The 14,553-nt window shown below is 43.3% G+C and overlaps 1 protein-coding gene across 4 annotated transcripts in view; it reads left to right on the top strand.

The window, feature by feature from the left end:
- The window catches only part of Cd80 (CD80 molecule), a 36,523-nt gene extending 23,250 nt beyond the window's left edge, over nucleotides 1-13,273 (top strand). For 3 of the 4 annotated variants that reach the window (XM_076942916.1, XM_076942917.1, XM_076942918.1), the window contains exons 6-7: nucleotides 3,072-3,168; nucleotides 12,410-13,273. In XM_076942916.1, the coding sequence (XP_076799031.1) occupies nucleotides 3,072-3,166 (95 nt within the window). In that variant the 3' untranslated portion in view covers nucleotides 3,167-3,168; nucleotides 12,410-13,273. Of the gene's footprint in view, nucleotides 1-3,071; nucleotides 4,451-12,409 lie in introns of those variants that run through there. The other variant, XM_076942919.1, reaches the window with a different exon arrangement.
- Nucleotides 13,274-14,553: the final 1,280 nt, after the last annotated feature.

The raw sequence follows: 14,553 nt of genomic DNA on the forward strand, positions 1-14,553 counted from the left end.
GGTGGTGGTGGTAAGACTTTGGTCTTATGAAATTCATCTTACGAGATTGGTCTTACGAGATATTTAGGGTTGCTGTATAATAAAAGTTTACTTATCTATGCTAGAAAAATTTACTTACTATGCTACTGTAGCTGACCTGCTATCTGTGATCCTCTGGCCAGAAACTGCAGTTTCTGGCACTTAGCACCTCAGCCCCAAAACAGCAAAGGATTAAGTAAATAGCCTTTGTACTCTCTCAGCAGGAACTGCTGGGCTTTAACTTATGTCTGCTAGTCTGAGGGTGCAGGAAGAAAAAGACACTTAGAGGTATGGTTATAGCATTGATTACTAAGTTGTTAAAAGTTTCCTGTGAAAGCTATCTAAGGGGAAAAGTGGAAAGGTTCTAAGTGGGGAAAAGGAAAACTTCTATTCTATCTGGGAAAAGGGAAAAATTCTATTCTATATACTACTATAAATGAGGAAATGTAAAAAATCCTATTCTATCTCTATTCTAACTAGCTCTCATCTCTTTGTCCTCTACTTATACATCTTTCAGAGTACATGATCACATGTTACAAAGTTCATCACAAGTTCACACCAAAAATCAAATTATAAATTGAAATAGAAGTTTACAACAGAGAATGTTTGCATGCATATCCATTAGGAGTAATTATCTGGCTAAACATCTATCACCTGTCTAGCTCCACAGGTTCACTGAAGGTTTAAAACTATAACTAAGAAATTAGTGAAGTCTTGTATAGATAAACCCAGGCAATATTATATCTTCTGTCCTAGCACCTGTAATAAATCATTAGTTCCCTTTTAGTGACCTTTGGTTAATTGTTTTACAACCTCTTGGAATGTGCTCTGAGTAGGAGAAAGTCTGGTTACTATCTAAGAGCAGTTAACTGATGACACTTGGAGGACTGGCAGAGTTCTCATTGTAGTTTTGACTATCAGAAAAGGACCTAATAGCAGTCCCACTATAAAAGAGCGTAATAATCATTTATATAATTTTAGGAATTCTTATAGGATCACCATTAAAACTTAAGAAGTCATCTATTTGTCTATATAGCATCACCACAAAATAGTACATCTTTGTGGATCTGCAGAGATCTGCTCCAAAGGGGTGTGCTATTGCTTAGTGATAGTTACATTTGTTTAATAATAATAATAATAGGAAAAGCATATTAATAGCAGGAATCTTTCCTAAAATAAATCCCTTACAGCCTTGCTGAATAAAGGCTCACTTGTCTCAGATTATATAATAATCCAAGGCAAGCATTTCAGGAAGATCACCTGCTAATTATTAGCTTGTCCCATTATGGCTCCTGACAACCTTTATAATAATTATCGGTTCCTAGAAGACCAGACACCATAAGTGGGTTTCAGTGCATCTTCAGTGTATCTGTCTAGTCTCTGTTCATATTTGCAGTAAATCTACAGCAACTTTAGATACTCATCACGTTCTTGTGGTTTTTCTCATTATGTTCTGTCCATTTACTGTAAAAAAAAAAAAAAAAAAAAAAAAAATCCTGGACCCACACCGTATACCTAGCATTCTTCTAGGCATTCAAATTCCAAAGACAAGAAGTTGTTGCTCTTAAGATCCAATCTGAGAGCTAACTAGAGTGGTATACATCTCTAATCTCTGCACTCATGAGACTAAAACAGAAGACCAGAAAGCTAGAAACTAGACTGCCTTACAAAGAAACTTTGAGGCTGTAAGGAGACCCTGTTTCAAAAAGGAAGGATGCATCTGAGATTAATCCTGTCAGTTCCCCATAACGTTCTATTTTCTTGGAGGCACCAATGATTGCTGACTACTTTAAAAGTCTCTCTACTGCTGACTGACTCTGTAATCTTTGCATTCTGAGGATAGGTAGCATGGCAAGGTTTGAAAGAAGAGGCTTTCTTTGGAAAAGGTCATTAAGTCTTGATAAGTTAGATGCTGTAAGTGGTTTTTACCAATTCTCATTTCCCCAAAATGCACTTTTGTATCTAAGATGGAGTAGTTAGTTAGAACTTTCTAGGACACTATGGATTTTAAAATTTGGGGACTTAGACACTTAGACACAGCCTCCCCTCAGTCTCTGCATCTGACTAAAACAGGGATTTCTATTTCAGACCTATGTCCATAATCACCCTGAAGCTATCAACTAGACTAGGAGTCACATACATTGAGCAAATAAAATTAGAAGACCAACATCTGCTTTATAACCTTCTTAATAACTTCATAACCTTCAGCATCCAAAGACAAAAAAAGGTTAAAGTTCAGATAGAAGTCACCAGATACTATTGTAAGAAGGAACCAAACTGAAGTCATTTTGAATAAAAGTTTCATTTGAATAGGGAGTCAAACAAAGTTTAAGTTCCCAAGACCTCCCTGGATGAGTGGCACCTTGGTTGGCAAGTTGAAACATGAATGCTGGGTAAGCAGCCCTACCACAGTTGAGCAAACCAACCAGTAAGAACAAAATACATGTACCACAAAGAAATGCTCTTAAGAAAGACCCCTATCCCTGAATCATGATTGCTGGAAAGTGTACTTGGCACAGATGATTATGGCATATGGTTTTTATGCTTGAAAGGCCTATAGCATTCTGTCTCAGGGTTGCAGTTTAGCTCCCAAGTCTGTTCTGCATCCCTGATTGATCAGTAGTGGCTTGGTTACAATGAACCTTTCATTTCTGCACTGACTTGTTGTTTTGAGTTGGATTGGATCCAAGAGGACTCCATAACACTATGCTATGAGAAGCTCACCTTAGGGGTAGGATACAAAACGTAGTGGTCCCGTAGTGTTTCTAATACAAATTACTAGTCTTGCTCTTTGGTTAGGTGTCCGTCATCTTCACCACTTACTAGTATTGACATTTGTGGGCCAAATAATACTTGGTTACAGTAGTATTCTACTATATAAGGGGTGTTCCTCAGCTTCCTCAGCCTCTTTCAACAAACAATGATAACAACAAAATGTCTTTCAGGAATTACCAAATGTCCCTGAAAAACAGGTGTGTGTGTGTGTGTGTGTGTGTGTGTGTGTTGATTTATGGGCTCCTCATTTGTTTTTATAATGTATGTTTATCTTCAAGGAAGCTGTTTCAGAAGAAGAAACAAGGCAAGCGAAGAAACTACCAACAGCCTTTACATAGGGCCTGCAGAAGCGTCAGCTGAACAGACTGTCTGAAGGTAGCCATCTACTTGCCTTTAGCTCTTCTATGGCCACGTGGGATATGTGGTATTATGTGGTTCATGAGGTACAATCTTCCCTCCAACACTGTGCTAGTTAATCTTTTGGACAATTTGATGCAAGAGAGAGTTAACTGGAAAGAAAAAACCTTAAATGAGAATTTCTTTCCATCAGGTTACCTATGGGCAAGTTTGTTGGACATTTGCTTGATTGATGACTGATGTGGGAGGATTCAGACCACTATGGGTGGTGCCCTCAATGATAGGGACTGTAACCTAGAAGGTGGGCTAAACCTTTTCCTACCCAAGATTGCTTTTATCACAGTTAACAAAAACCTAAATAGGACAGAAATCGGTAGTAGGAGTGGAGTGTCGTACTGACAGACCTAACCATGTCGTTAGGAGAAAGTTTGTGTCTGTGTTTAAAACTCTGGAAAAGCTATTGATGCTTAATGTTCAGTCCTTAATGGAATGTTCTGTGGAGCTTGGAAAATAAGAGCTGTGAGGGCAAATGCAAATGATGAAGGCCTGGCTTGTGAAGTTTCGAAGGAAGTGTGTGAGCCTCTCATACATTTTACAGGATGAGTGTGTGTGTGTGTGTGTGTGTGTGTGTGTGTGTTATAGTTGTGTTAAGAATATGTGGTCTTTAGCCTGCTGGGGCTTAAGTGTAAGCTGTGGTTAACAAAAGCTCAGCATCGCTCCAGTGGAATCTTTGCTATCCTAGGACAATTGATGCTGGTTAGCTGGAACTGAAAAATTAGCTGTGATTAAGAGACCAGTGTGACTGAGGTGAAATCTATGGAGGAGCATTCCTCTGGGCTCAGCACACAGATGCTGCAGTCCATAGGGGGTCAAGGTTGGATCTCGAGCTGGTAGCAGAACTTGGTGATGTCTAAGAGTCTTCCGTGTGGGACTGGTTTTGAAAGAATGAAGAGGTCATGGATGGCAGCTGAAGCTTGGCATGGTGAGAGGCCACTGGTGAAAGTGAGGGCTCAGTTGCAGTGATGACCTCGGATAATGGAGATACCAGCACCGTGGAATGACCAAGTCCAGCAGCAGGTATAGAGTGGCGCTGGCTTGAGCCTGTCAGGTATGTTTCATGTGCTGCAGAGAGCAGAGACCGAGAAACAGAGCTTCTCAAGCCCTTTGGAGCTCAGATCATGGGAGAGTCCACGATATTGAACACTGAGTGTTTTTATTGTTGACCTTTGGTTCTGCCTTGATCTGACTGTAATTGTGTTCTGGTTCTCCTCTCTTGGAATAAAAATAATGTAGCTTAGTTTCATTTTTGTTTTTAATTATTTGTTTTTAGATTATAATAGCATCATTTCCACCTTCTTTGTCCATCCTAAAAATCCTCCCATATACCCCTCCTTGCTCTCTTTCAAATAAATCCCAGTGGTGTGTCTGCTACCTCCCTCAATGGTTTAGGTTCCCAGATGAAAGACACACACACACACACACACACACACACACACACACACAGCCTTTATATTTTAATATGCCTTAAGCAGCACAATAGCTGGGCCACTGCCTAACCTCCATGTGGTTAATCCTGAGTTGCTACTTACTAAATTCTATGTTCTATCTTGGCTGCTCTAGACCAGGTTGGGCATACCTCTGGCCTATGCTCTCTGGGCTCCTTCATATGGTGGCTATGCCTCTCTGTCCTGCACTCTTCTCAGGCTTGGTGTCTCTCCTCTCCTCCACACCCTCCCAGCATGGCAGATCTCTTTCCTCTCCCTCTTCTTCCAGTCCCAAGCCCAGGAATCCTAAAACCCCACCTCTGTCTGTCTTCCCCAGCTATTGACTGTTGACATCTTTATTTCCCAGTCAGAACCAATTGGGGGTAGGTTCACAGAAGCTGAGCGCAGATATGTGTAAGCAGTTTTTGGGGGAACATAATTAGCATTCGTAATACAAGCAGCAACAGCCCTTGCCTATGCTGCCAGTAAGGGCCATGTCTAGCTCCATGGCTATGCAGTGTCAGAGGTCATTGTTGATGTCCGTGTCTGTAGTTCATATTACCACTAGAGAACAAGGGAACATAGAGCCCCTGTCCTATTATTGATAGTAGGGTCAGCTTATCCCTGTCTGGTTGCTGTCATCTATATTGAGTGCCACCTGTAGTGTGTGAAGAGTCTCCAGGGATATTTCTTCATAGTAGGGTGGCTGAGCATTTAAGCATAACCAACAGTCCTGTGTTAAGTCCAGGCAGGAGGAGTCAAGAGCCTAGAAAGTGATTTCTAATAATTGCAGGGGTCCTGATGCATGTGATGAAGTGTAGGAGGTCGAACAGTTTTAGGAAGTGGTTGGTTAGAAGTGAGACCTCGCTGGGGTGAAAAGGTGGTGGGTCCTGATGAGGGAGTGATGTGACAAAGGTGTGGGGGGGTGGCTGGTTAAGCTTCAGTAATACCTTGTTGGGGCCTAAGGGGACCGTAGGTCTTGTAAGGCTACATTGAAGCAGTTGGACACTAAGTAGGAGTCTTAGATCATAGCCAGAGATGTAAAGTCTTAGTCCCCATGTCTTAAGGGCAGTCTAATCAGCCTTTTTGTCAGGTGCAATGAATTTGATGGCAAGGTTGTTGCATCTCTTCTGTAAACTCTTTGCCATTTCATCTGATCTCATGTGTCTTCAGCAGTATATTCAGGGATGGCTGGAAGTGCAGGGGCCAACAGAGCTATCAAGATGTTGGCAGTGGGAAGCTTGGGGAGCCTCCCTTGTGGCTTTATCAGCTAGCCTGTTCCCTTGGGCTAGTTCTGTTGTCACATTTTGCTGCCTAGGGCAATGAATTATGGCCACTTTGAGAAGAAGCCATAATACCTCTAATAAAGTAAGGGTTTTTTTTTTTTTTTTTTTTTGATAGTTTTTCCTTCAGCAGTCAATAATCCCCTCTCTTGGTACATGGACCCATGTACATGAGCCATAGCAAAGGCATATATGCTGTCAATGTAGATGTCAGTTATGGCCCCTTTTGTCAGTTTTAAAGCCTGTGTCCACTACTGCCACCCCTGCATACCTGATTCCATTCTGGATGAAGCTGCTTCCATCCATGAAGTAAATACATTCCATATCTGGCCAGGGTATGTCAGTCAAGCCCGGCCTGATGTTCTGGACGTGCTCCAGAATTATAGAGCAATCATGCCACATGTCTGAGGACGGGTCAGGTAGCAGGCTGGATTTAGGGCAGACGATGGGTTATATTTTATGGGAGGGGGATTCAAAAGTAGAGCCTGAAAGTGTACCAGTCTGGCATTGGACAGCCACCGGCTGGATAGATTCTTGAGGGTCTCCTCAATAGCATAGGGGGTAATAATAAGTTCCTGCCCCATGGTTATTTTGACAGCATCCTTGACTAGCAGGGCAGTGGCAGTTATGATATAGAGGCAGGTGGACCTTGGGCCACCAGGTCCAGCTTCTTAGATAAATAGCTATACATCTTTTTCATGGTCTCAACATTTGGGTGAATATTCTCTTTGTTATCTCCTCTTTCTTATTCATATAAGAGGTGGAAAGGTTTCTGAATGTCTGAGAGGGTCAGAGTTGGCACCTCCAATAAGGCTTTTCTTAAAGTCTTAAAAGTCATGTCTATCTCAGAAGTCTATTTTATCTTTTTGAACCCTGGTGGCCTCATATAATGGTTTGGCTATCTCAGTGAATCCTGGCAGCCAGTGTCTACAAAACCTGCAGATCTCAGAAATTCCCACACTTGCCTTCAGGTTGATGGAACTGGATGCTAAGGATAATTTGCTTTCTGGCATCCAACAGCAAGTATTGGCTCCACTTGAGTATGTACCACAGATAGGTAACCTCAAGATGACAAAGCTGGGCCTTCTTAGCAGACATTAAGTTCATTCAGCTCCTATTGCAGGTCCTGTGTGGACTCTTAGCAAGTCAGGGGCTTCAATCAGGATGTCATCTACATACTGGAGCACAGTTATTTGGGGGTGGGCCCGATGATACTTACCCAAGCCCTCGTGTAGTGCCTCGTCAAAGGTGGTGGGTGAGTTTTTGAATCCTTGAGGCAGGTGTGTCCAACTCAGTTGTCTGTTGAAGCCTCTCTCCAAGTCTTGCCATTTAAAGGCAAACAGAGGCTGGCTTTTGGGTGTCAGAGGCAGGCTGAAGAAGGCATCCTTCAGGTCAAGAACAGTGTATGTTGTGTGCTCAGGAGGGAGGCTGCTCAACAGGGTATAGTGGTTTGGAACTGGGGTTAGGGAGTGGATGTCTTCCACCCACTTAGTTACCTCCCTCAAATACTGCACAGGCCAACAGCCATTAGAATGGAGTTTCTTGACCAGAAAGAGGGGAGTGTTCCATGCTGATTGGCAAGGAACCAGAACCCTTGCTTCCCAGAGCCAGTTAATGTGAGTGTGACCCCTCTTCTGGCTTCTCTGGGCATTGGATATTGCCTGATTTAGGCTGAGATAGCCCAAGCGTTTAATTGTACTAGAACTGGGGCCCAATGACGAGCAAGCACCACTGGATTTTTTCCGGCCCAGACCTTGGGGGACTTCTGCCAGAAACCTCTGGAGTTAACGGGTTGGAGATGGGACTGGCTGAGGGAACAGTTTGTATTCCTCATCTAGGGCCAAAGTCAGAACACAGATGAGGCCATTCTTATCCAGCACTTCCACTCCCTCTGGGCCAAAATGGCTCCCATTTTGGTAAGGAGGTCTCTTCCCAGTAGGAGGTATGGGCATCCAGGGATGACCATAAATGAGTGGGTTACCTGTCCCACTCCCAAGCCCACCTTTTTTCGGGTAGTCCATGGATAGGGCTTAGTGTCAGTTGTCCCTTGCACACAGGTTTTTTTAATTGACAATGGCCCTAGCATTGTTTCAAAACAGAATGTTGTGCCCCTGTGTCCACCAGAAAGTCTATATGGGTTTCCCCTCTCCTTTAAGGTTACCCAGGGCTCATGGAGGGGGTTGAGCCTCAATGCCCTTAGCCATCTAGTTCTTCTAATTCCAGAACCTTTGGGCCCTCCTTTGATTCTTCTTAGAGCACTCATGCTTCCAATGGCCTTTTCCTTTGCAATAGGCACATTGGTCCCTCTCTAATGGAGGATGGGTTTTTTTTTCTTCAGTAGAGGCTGCCTTACCTTTGCCCCTTTCATGAGCTTAGGTTTTTCAGCTCTCTCACTAGGACAGCTGTGGCTTGTAACATTTTTGCCAGTCCTCGGGTCTGTGGATCCTTGGGAGTCTCCTGGTTGTTGAAAACCTTCTTAGCTATGGCTACTAACACAGTCAGTTACTTACCTGCAAAGTTGTCCGGGCGCTGAAGCTTCCGATGGATGTCAGGGGCAGCTTGGTTAACAAAAGTCATGTTTACAGCTGACTGGTGTTCTCCAGCTTCTGGGTCAAAAGGAATGTAGGTCCTTCCTATGGGGCTCAAAAAGTCTTTCTAGATATGTCCTGGGGCTCTCATTCTTTCCCTGCATCACCTCGCTTACCTTACATAAATTTGTGGGCCACCCATCAGAATCTGGCAGTAGACTCAGAACATCTCCCTACCTTCAGCAGTGTTAAAATTCCAGTCAGGTCAAATCAAAGGAAAGGCTGCACCAGTATCATCCTGGACTTGGGTGGGCAGCCCATTTGCCCTCAGAACTAATTTCCATCTAGGCAGCTCCCACAATCCTCTCTCTCCTCTATTATGAAGAGGATCTGGAGCAGTTGCTGATAGTCATACCATGTGGGCAGGTGAGTCAGCATGACTGAATCTAGAAGACCTGTGACAGCTGATGGTCTTTCTGAAAATGGGAGGTCTCTATAATCTCCAACTGTAAAGATCATTACTGGTAAATAATACATATGTCATGAATGGTCTCCCCGGGGCATCTGGGGGTCCCATAGCCTGGAGGGGTAAGGCTGTAGTAGAGCTGACCTTTCTGGGCAGTACAGGCCTGACTGTGAGGTGACTCCCAGTGGAGTCAGGAGAATCAGGAGCTGCTCCTCCCTCTGCCTGTGCTGGCTGTGCAGGGGGACTGACGAGGTGCAGGAACATAAGGAGGGGGACAGAGATCCTCCTCAGGAACAGAAGGGGGAACAAGACAGGGCACCGAGGCTGACCCTCCTTTAGAGAAAGAAGGGCAGGGCGTGATGAGGCTGGTGACAAAGAAGGTCTCATCCAATACAGGGACCTTCTTGACTAGGTATTGCCATGTGGTGATATATGGCACTTGGTCCTGGTGGCCCCTGGCCTCATAGACTACAGCCTTCATCCTGTAAATGGTGGGGAGATAAAAAAAATTTCCTCCACTGCCCAGCTACCATTGGCAGGAGGCAGGGTCAGCTCTCCCAGTCTCTTGCCCTCAGGTCAGCTCACTTGCACCCACACCTCCAGAGCCAGCTCCGCTATGCTGCCCAGTCAAGGTGCAGGGTCCACTCTCCCAAGGTTGCAGCTGGCAAGGGGCTGAACTAGCTCTCTTCTCCTGCACTCAGGACTGGCTCACCTGTGCCTTTACCGTCAGTGCCAGCTTCACTGTGTTGCCCAGGCAAAGTGTAGGGCCTGCTCTCCCTAATTAGGAGCAGGGCTAGCTTTCCTTCTCACCATTGTGCTCAGGTTGCCTCACGGCAGACAGATGGTAAGGCCAGTTCTCTGGAGCTCACACCCTCAGGCCTGGCTCACTTGTGCTCCTACCACCAGGTGAGAGGACTGAGACAGGCTGACTTCATGACAGTCTTCAAACTGGCAGTCCAGGAGACTGGGCCTAGATCTGTTTCCTGGAGCTGTGCAAGTCCAGCAAGTCAGTTGGGGGGGGGGGGGACCCCAGACCATGGGCAGCCAATCAGAAACTGCCCCTCCCTCAGAAGCTGCCCTGCCACCTGGCCTGAGGCAAGGGCCAGTAACCATTTCCAGGCTCCTCACAACAGTTTCTAACCCTCCCCCACGCACACCCCAGCAATGATTCTGGAATGTCCCCAGAGCCAATCCCAAAGACCCCTACCCTGAGAGATTGAGCCAACCAATTAAAATAAAGGTCACCTATCACTCCCTGGAATTCCCCTAATATGCTTTAAATTGGGCCTTCCAGCTCAGCTTGAACCAGACCACTCATTGCAATGAACATTCACAAGTGAAGATACATGGACTGAGGGATATGCTGTGAGACACTGGGACCGAAACACTACAGCTTCCATGACAAGATGTTTTCTGTGCTTTTACATTTTATGTGTATTTATTATTCTGAGGGTGAGGTTGCAAGGACAGAGGGAAGATACAGGGGAATAAGGAGATGAGTGGGAGTGGGGTATGTGATGTGAAACTCACAAAGAATCAATAAAAAGCTTTAAAAAAAAAAAAAAGAGTTGCTTTGGTTTATGGTGTCTCGGCTCAGCAATAAAACCCAAAACTAAGACACTCTCCTTGTATGCTAGCTATTTCAGTGCCTTCTGCTACCAGACACTCATCTGAGTTCCTGAAGTGACTGACATTTGGCCAACGTCCTATTCTCAATACCCATTTTCCTGGCATCTCTCAGTACTGACGAACACAACTTTGGGTTACTTGTACAAAAACATTAACATTATCTTTGAGTTCTCTCCTTCTTAGTGACTCATGCTACTGATAAATCACTGGGTTTCATTTAAAATTATTCTATCATGTCTTTTTCCCATCCAAAAACTCAGAAGAGAACCCAGGGCCTGCAGGAGAAGCTTCAAAGCTTTTGACTCTCTCCAGTTAAAATATCTATATTTCTCTTCATTGTTCTTCATGACATGATTTCCAGTCACTTCAAATAACTAGATGCCAGAAAGTAAAAAAAAATTATCAAGATTTGGATTTAGTCCTATGACTACACATAAAGTAGGTCAGTTACTGCTGAAGTCCTAAATGCTCTTTCAGTTAACGGACTGAATGCAGCATTAACTTCTGAGAAAATTAGTTAATATGTATCAACTTTGTATTCCCTAAAACACCATGGCCTTTTATGAAAGAGAACAATGGAACTTTGAAGTCTGAGGTGGAACTGACTACGGTGGTACACAGCTCGAAACCTGTGATACCAGCACTCAGGAGGCAGAGGCAGAAGGATCTCTAAGTTCAAGGGTACCCTGGTCTACAGGACAGGCAGGATTATAATAGTGAGACCTTGTGCTAAAAACAAAACAAAAATTATAGCAAATGATAAATAATGTACTGTTGTTTTTGCAGGATCACAATTTTATCTTAGAAAAAAAAATCTGTGTTTAAGCTTTTTCTCTCCTTTTATGGAGCACACACCTGAGGTCTCGGAGGTTGAGTGGTTGACTGAGCTCTTTGTATTAGTTCTTTGTTTCCACTATTGTGGGTCTGTAGTGAGGGCACAGTGAGCCAGAGCAGCGCTCTTCATTGCAGTTGGAAGCAGAAAGGAGATGCAGCAGAGAGGAGGAGACATCTCTCCAGGCCATGGTCCCCAGTAACTGCTTCCTCCAATTTGGTCCCATTTCCTACTTTTCACCATCTCTAGCAATGCCATCATAGTAGGACGATGACAAACTCCGCAGAGTCCTGTGGCTTCTCACAAGCCCGTCCACTGGTAACCGAGCCTTGAACATCAGAGCCTTTGGGAGAACATTACATCTAGACTATAGTCATCAGACAGGCGAAAAACGAACCAATAATCAAATTAGGTGACTACTGCTGCTCTGGTCCACAGCAGCCTAGCTGTGTTTGACAAAACAATCTCAAATCCCTTTCCTATTTTTTTTCATTTAAATGTATTACTCCTTAGAATGCCTTTCCCCAATGTTCTTCCCTTTCAGTTCTGTGATAAAGAGTTTCCCCAATTTACACCCTCTGCCCAATCTGCTGTACTTCAGAACCAAGTCACAAATCCAACTTTTTCCACAATGCCTTTTGTGCCACCTTACTGAGATCATGCAGTTCCATCTATTGAGTTTAGTACATAACATAGTACTTGGGTTTATTTTCGTGTTCCCTGGATCATATCCTTTTCCAGATTACAAGCTTAATGAGAAAAGTAACCACATCTGAGATCTTTCCCCCACACACTGTAGACTGTCTACAACATGTGGTTGTTTGGCGTACCTGATACTTAATAAACATTTGCTTGGTGAATAGTTACTGTATTTCATATAATAAAAATTAGGTTATTTTAATATTCTTTAGTTATCAAAATTAATATCTATTATGTTACCTCAAGTTAAATAAATAGTTGGCTTGAAATTTAAAGCATAGTATTTTTCTCTCTTGCAAAAATTAGAATTGGAACATTCATTTCTTTCGTTTCCTCAGGTCTCACCTATATTTGCAACTGACCTCTTCTGCAAACGTCTTCGGAAATCTAGCACTACTCAACCATGCCCTGAAAATCTGTGTTCTCCAGCCTTACAGGGAACTTCCTCAGATTCCTGGAAGTGGCTTTTGCTCTTTGGTATAGATCTGCTACAATGGAACTGAAAAACAAAATGTACGTCAGACACGGTAGCACACACCTGTAATCCCAGCACTCAGGATGCTGAGGCAGAAGAAATGAATTCCAGGTAGCATGGGCTGGATAGTAAGACCCTGTCTGAAACCCACTCACTTCTCTCCATCTCCCAAAGGAAGGGAAAACAAGAAATAGCCAACTGCTGGTTCTATACTGAAGGTTCCCTTTTCTCTGAAATTGTAGTCCAAAATTTGCTAGGCCAGCAGTAGACTTAAGTAAAGACAATCAGATATTCTTGTCTGCTATTTTGGAGTTGGACATCAAAAGGCAGCCAAATTTCTCAATGGGGCTAAAGTCTGTTGTACTGTCCAAGAAGCAGGTTCATTTTTATGTGGGTGCTCTCAGAATCAAGTCACTAAAGAAAACAAAGCAGCAGACGGACACAAAGCTAACAAGACACTGAAAGCAACGGCAAAGAAAAGGAGGGAGGAGGGAGGAGGGAGGAGGAGCTGCTGCATTTACTCAGACTTAATGATGAGCAGGCTGAGAGACCTCAAAAAAAAAAAAAAAAAAAAAAAAAAAAAAACAGTGACAAAGAAGGATCAGTCGAAGGGAAAAGTAAGTTATATTAAATTATTGATTACTATATTTGATAAGCGTTAGTTGTTTTTAAGAGTTATACTTTGGTTTTGTTACTCAGGTGTTTATGGTAAAGTAAAATTATTTTTAAAGGCATCTCTTTTGTTTTAGAATTTTTAAAGATTTTGTCTATGTTATTATGAATAAAACAATGAACAGAATGGATATTTGCTAATTTGTCAATTTATAAGTGGGGTAATTATGAAAGATATAATTTATGAGTATGGTTCTAACGCACTCATAAATAACACACTAATTCACTGTGCCAATACACCAGTGCAGAGGCCTTTCCTTACAGCTGTATTTATTATAATATAGGCACTGTGTTAAAATTTTGGTTGGGGAAAAAAAAAAATCACACACACACACAGACCTTCTCCCTTACCATACTTACCAACACAAAAGGCGTTTGTAGCCACCCAAACTGTGGATTTCCCCCGGGGCAGCCAGGAAGCAGTTACTCCTGAGTGGACACATAGTTCCACTAGCTCTGCTCCATTGTCTGCCCCAGGGTAAAAGGCTCATTCCATAACTGACCAACTAGCTACAAACTGAGTTCAAGCAACTCCTGATGTAATGAACTTGTTTGATGAGCAGTCACAGGATGCAAGGAAACATACTCACTGGTTTGCTGTAAAAGGCATTCCGATGAAAACATACATTAGGTGAAGCACAGGAAAGTGCAGAGATTCCACGCCCTCCCTGGTGCTTGCCTCTGGGACCCAGCAGCCCTCTGGCCCTATCCCTTGGGTTGTCATGGAAACTTCAAATGCATGGTGACTCAATCTCTGGCACTGGGTGAGCAGCTCACTTCAAAGTTCATCTTCCTAACTAGAGGTTTGAGTTGAGACTGACAGTTCCTGTTCTATGCTCTGCTAAAAACTTCTAGGTGACCAGTCCTCATCCCTAAGAGGACACCAGCTGTCATACACATACAAAATACTATCACTTGTGGGTTTCCAGGATTTGGGAAGTTGTATGTCAAGGATTGCAAATATACACTTAACAATATCACACTTAAATAATTCCACTAAAAACTACTTTCAAGAATATACTACTATGCTTAGTGAAAACTCTGAGACTTAAAGTACAACGGGGCTGAGGCTGTAACTCACTGGCTGAGTGCTTGCCTAGGCTCATCAGATGGCTTTGTTGTAAGTCACACAGTTGTTATGCTACAAGCTGAAATGGAAACGAGTGGTTTATCCCTGGAGTCCTCAGCTTTTGCGACTGCACTATATTGTTCTTTAGACTTTGCTTAAGAGTAGAACCAACTCACTAAGAGTAAGTCCAACTCCAAATTAAAATGCTAGCAGTTTCTTCCCTTCCATGTCATCTGCAGGATGTAGTCCAGGACCAGAGTGGATGC

The sequence above is a fragment of the Arvicanthis niloticus genome, chromosome 12 (assembly GCF_011762505.2).
Source record: "Arvicanthis niloticus isolate mArvNil1 chromosome 12, mArvNil1.pat.X, whole genome shotgun sequence".
Taxonomy (NCBI): Eukaryota; Metazoa; Chordata; class Mammalia; order Rodentia; family Muridae; genus Arvicanthis; species Arvicanthis niloticus.